Consider the following 3,653-nt stretch of genomic DNA (forward strand, 5'->3'; position numbering starts at 1 on the left):
GATGCTTCCAGTCAAATATGGTTGATATCCACTTTTTAGTTCCAGATAAGAAGTCGCTTAAAGCAATATAGCCAAATTGACCCCTTTTGGCCCTGCCTCTCAGCCCCCTGGGGGGTCAGCCCAATCATTTGTACAATTTTGAATTCCCACCACCTAGGGATGCTTCCAGGTAAATTTAGTTGAATTCCAATCAGTGGTTAAGAAGAAGAAGCCGTTTAAAGAAATTGTTGACGTACGGACGTACGGACGGACGACGGACGCAACGGTTTGGCATAAGCTCACCTTGGTCCTTCGGACCAGGTGAGCTAATAAAACTGGCTGTATCACTATATAAGATTTACCAGGTATATCATAAAACTGGCTGTATCACATAAGTATGTTACATAAAAATAGAGTCCTGGGCTTCATCTGGAGTGTGAACTTATCACAGGTATAATACAGTATGTTAAGATATTAACCAGAACAGTGAAGGTTAATGTGGGCTATAAGTGACGTCTTTGTTCCATGTAGTGCAGTTATAGTGGGAATAATACTGTAACATGTACAAATAGTATTTACAAAAACAAAGCAAATAATGTATTTTGGCAAAACGTAACATATTCATTGTCAAAATGTTAAAATGTTTATAACAAAGCGGGACTTTCAGTGAAATAAATACTTTTTTCTACAGAACAAACTACAGTAATAATAAGAAAGGAAATATAACAAAACAGTGTCTTGTGTTTCTGGATAGGTGTTGTAATGTGCTAAAAGGCTAATCATGCTTGCAAAGTAGTTTGGCAAATTGTCTATGTGAGGAACTATTTTCCAAACATGTGTGGTTTACCTACTGTCTATGAGTGGGGTTTGTTTTTAGAGTGGTAAGGTAATATGACAAGGATAGGGCTCATATTCAAATCGGTGTTGTAAGGTATCTAACGGTGGAGTTTTATTTTCCAAAAAATTTTGGCAATGCGTTTATGGGTAGCACTGATATCCACAAAGTCTGATAAGGTATTCAGGGACATGGTTTATTTCCAAAAAAGTTGCAGCAATGATGTTAGTACATGGCAAGTTCACAAGTGCAATGCAGACAGAGGTTGAGATATATGTGCAGAAAGGATGTACTGTATCTTTGTCTGGGGCGATGATGGAGCACTGTATCAGTGTACTGTATCTTTGTCTGGGGCGAGGATGAAGCACTGTATCAGTGTACTGTATCTTTGTCTGGGGGCGAGGATGAAACACTGTATCAGAGTACTGTATCTTTGTCTTGGGCGAGGATGAAGTGCTGTATGATCAGGGTGCTGTATCTTTGTCAGGGGCAAGGAATAAGTGCTGTATGAAGCACTGTATGATCAGTGTTGAATGAGACAGGGATCCTGCATCACTGAGATAAAATCTCTTGGTAGGGAGCATTGGTGAATGAGTAGATATATTATGCATTTTTAACTATTTATGGTAAACTTATATTATTAGTAAAAATTTAACAAGTGCCAAGTTTAGAAGATCTAGAAGCAAAAATCTAATGATAAGAATAAACAAAACATTAAACCTTGGATCTGTTTTAAGTGAATTGTTGTTCACTATGGTTTACAGGATCCAGGTATCTCAAGATCTAAACCTACAAACAAAACAGGTGTACAGCTTAGAAAACATTCTAACTAACATAAAACACAATAATCTCACAATAACAGCATTGTTTGCATAAGACGCCATTTTTTAAGAAGAAAAAATAAAATACATATAATTCAAGAAGGTTTGGCATCTCAAATTGTTATTTTTCATCTAAAAATTATATTGGTCCTCACATCTCATGGTTCTAAAATCTCCTCCATGAATAAAAATCATCACAAAATACAGACATGCCAGCGAGAACAATCGCTTTCCCTCAAAGATAATTTGCAAAACACTTTGTGTCCTCCGAAATCCTTTGAAGAAATGTATTCAAATGTGTTATACGTGGACAGAAAAGGAGAAGGAGCGGTACAACGTGACTGGTCTGTCTCCAGACCCCCGTGGCTCGTCACCATTCATCCTTGAGGCTATCAATGTCTGTTGCTTATCATTGAAATGTAGCCAACAAGTCTGTACTGATCTTCACACTTAGAAATAAAGCTGAGCAAGTACGTTCATGACAAATTTCAAGTTAAAAACACATATATATTGCAGTATCTGTTGTCTGCTGAAACACTACAGGCACACAGTGTTTACAACATTAAAATAACATGAGCACCGAAGCAATAGAAATATAAAATTGAAATAAAACTTCTTCCAACGTATATATAATGTGTTCCTATTTTGGACCTTGGTGGCCATATGCTGCCACCCTTTCACTCCCCACCCTCCACACGCACAATCTCTTGGGCCTCAGTGGCCTCCGTAGCGAGTCCCTCAGGATCGTGCGTCAATCTCGAAGTGTTTATAGATGGAGGTCACATATGCCATGACAGCCTGCCAGTCTGGTCGCTCCATCACAACCATATCATTAATATTCTGGAAATACAAGAAAAACACAACTTTTATGAAATACAGCAAAATTCTACTACTGTCGTGACATTTCAAAGAGATTTGATTTCCAGACCTTTTGATCATAAAGCAGGGAGCTTATCCACTGTGCTATTGGTCATGAAATGTTAGGGTTTGTGGTGAGAACAATTTTCCTCATCACAAGAATGTAGATAAATTTAAGAGGCTTCCATGCTCGTGATAAGATTTTTTTCCCAAAGACAAACCCTTAAAACACCAAGTTGTAAACTGTTTATCAACTTTATACTACTATCTTATATACTTCCCTTATCATTTAAAAGCCAACCAAATACATGTACCATAGCTGTCAGCCACTTTCAAGGCCTAATGCTCATCGAGATCCTCAGTTAACAATTGGCAAATATAAACATTTGTAGTTTTGAGGATAGGTATACCACAAATGTTATTATTATGTACAAAGATATTTACAAAACAATATGCTTGTCACTGGTTTCTCCATATGCACACTTATGTTTAAAATGATGTTATCCTCGCAATAAAATTTCATAATTTTATATAATGATTTGTTTCTGACGGACTATTTTCTTATGCAGAACACCTTTGTGTGAGCTAGTCTACGTCGTTACCTGCCACAAGCAGACATTCTTTTTTGAGAAAATAAAACATTGGCCTATTGAAAAATCCAAGTAATTCTCAATTAAGTCCTTGTGTAATAGAAAAGGACTAACATAAATTTAATACAAGATGGCATTTAAAGGCCTGTACACAGGAATGTATAGATGAGAGATAACTGTGACATTGCTTGGACATTTCCCAGATAAACACTCCAGACAGATACCTTGTACAAAGATAAGTCAGAGAAGTTAACCTCATCTTACATAGGGAAACAGACACTACAGGTTAAGTCAGAGAAGTTAACCTCATCTAACATACAGAGACAGACACTACAGGTTAAGTCAGGGAAGTTAACCTCATCTAAAATACAGGAACATACACTACAGGTTAAGTCAGAGAAGTTAACCTCATCTAACATACAGGAACAGACACTACAGGTTAAGTCGGGAAGTTAACCTCATCTAGCATACAGGAACAGACACTACAGGTTAAGTCAGGGAAGTTAACCTCATCTAACATACAGGAACAGACACTACAGGTTAAGTCAGGGAAGTTAACCTCATCTAACA

General features: G+C 37.2%; 1 protein-coding gene across 3 annotated transcripts in view; it reads right to left on the minus strand.

The window, feature by feature from the left end:
- Positions 1–926: 926 nt before the first annotated feature.
- LOC110445219 (cytospin-A-like) overlaps positions 927–3,653 on the minus strand; it is a 46,174-nt gene continuing 43,447 nt past the window's right edge. For all 3 annotated transcript variants that reach the window (XM_021489720.1, XM_021489721.1, XM_021489722.1), the window contains one exon: positions 927–2,475. In XM_021489720.1, the coding sequence (XP_021345395.1) occupies positions 2,374–2,475 (102 nt within the window). In that variant the 3' untranslated portion in view covers positions 927–2,373. The remainder of the gene's footprint in view (positions 2,476–3,653) is intronic.

The sequence above is a fragment of the Mizuhopecten yessoensis genome, unplaced genomic scaffold (assembly GCF_002113885.1).
Source record: "Mizuhopecten yessoensis strain PY_sf001 unplaced genomic scaffold, ASM211388v2 scaffold2119, whole genome shotgun sequence".
Taxonomy (NCBI): domain Eukaryota; kingdom Metazoa; phylum Mollusca; class Bivalvia; order Pectinida; family Pectinidae; genus Mizuhopecten; species Mizuhopecten yessoensis.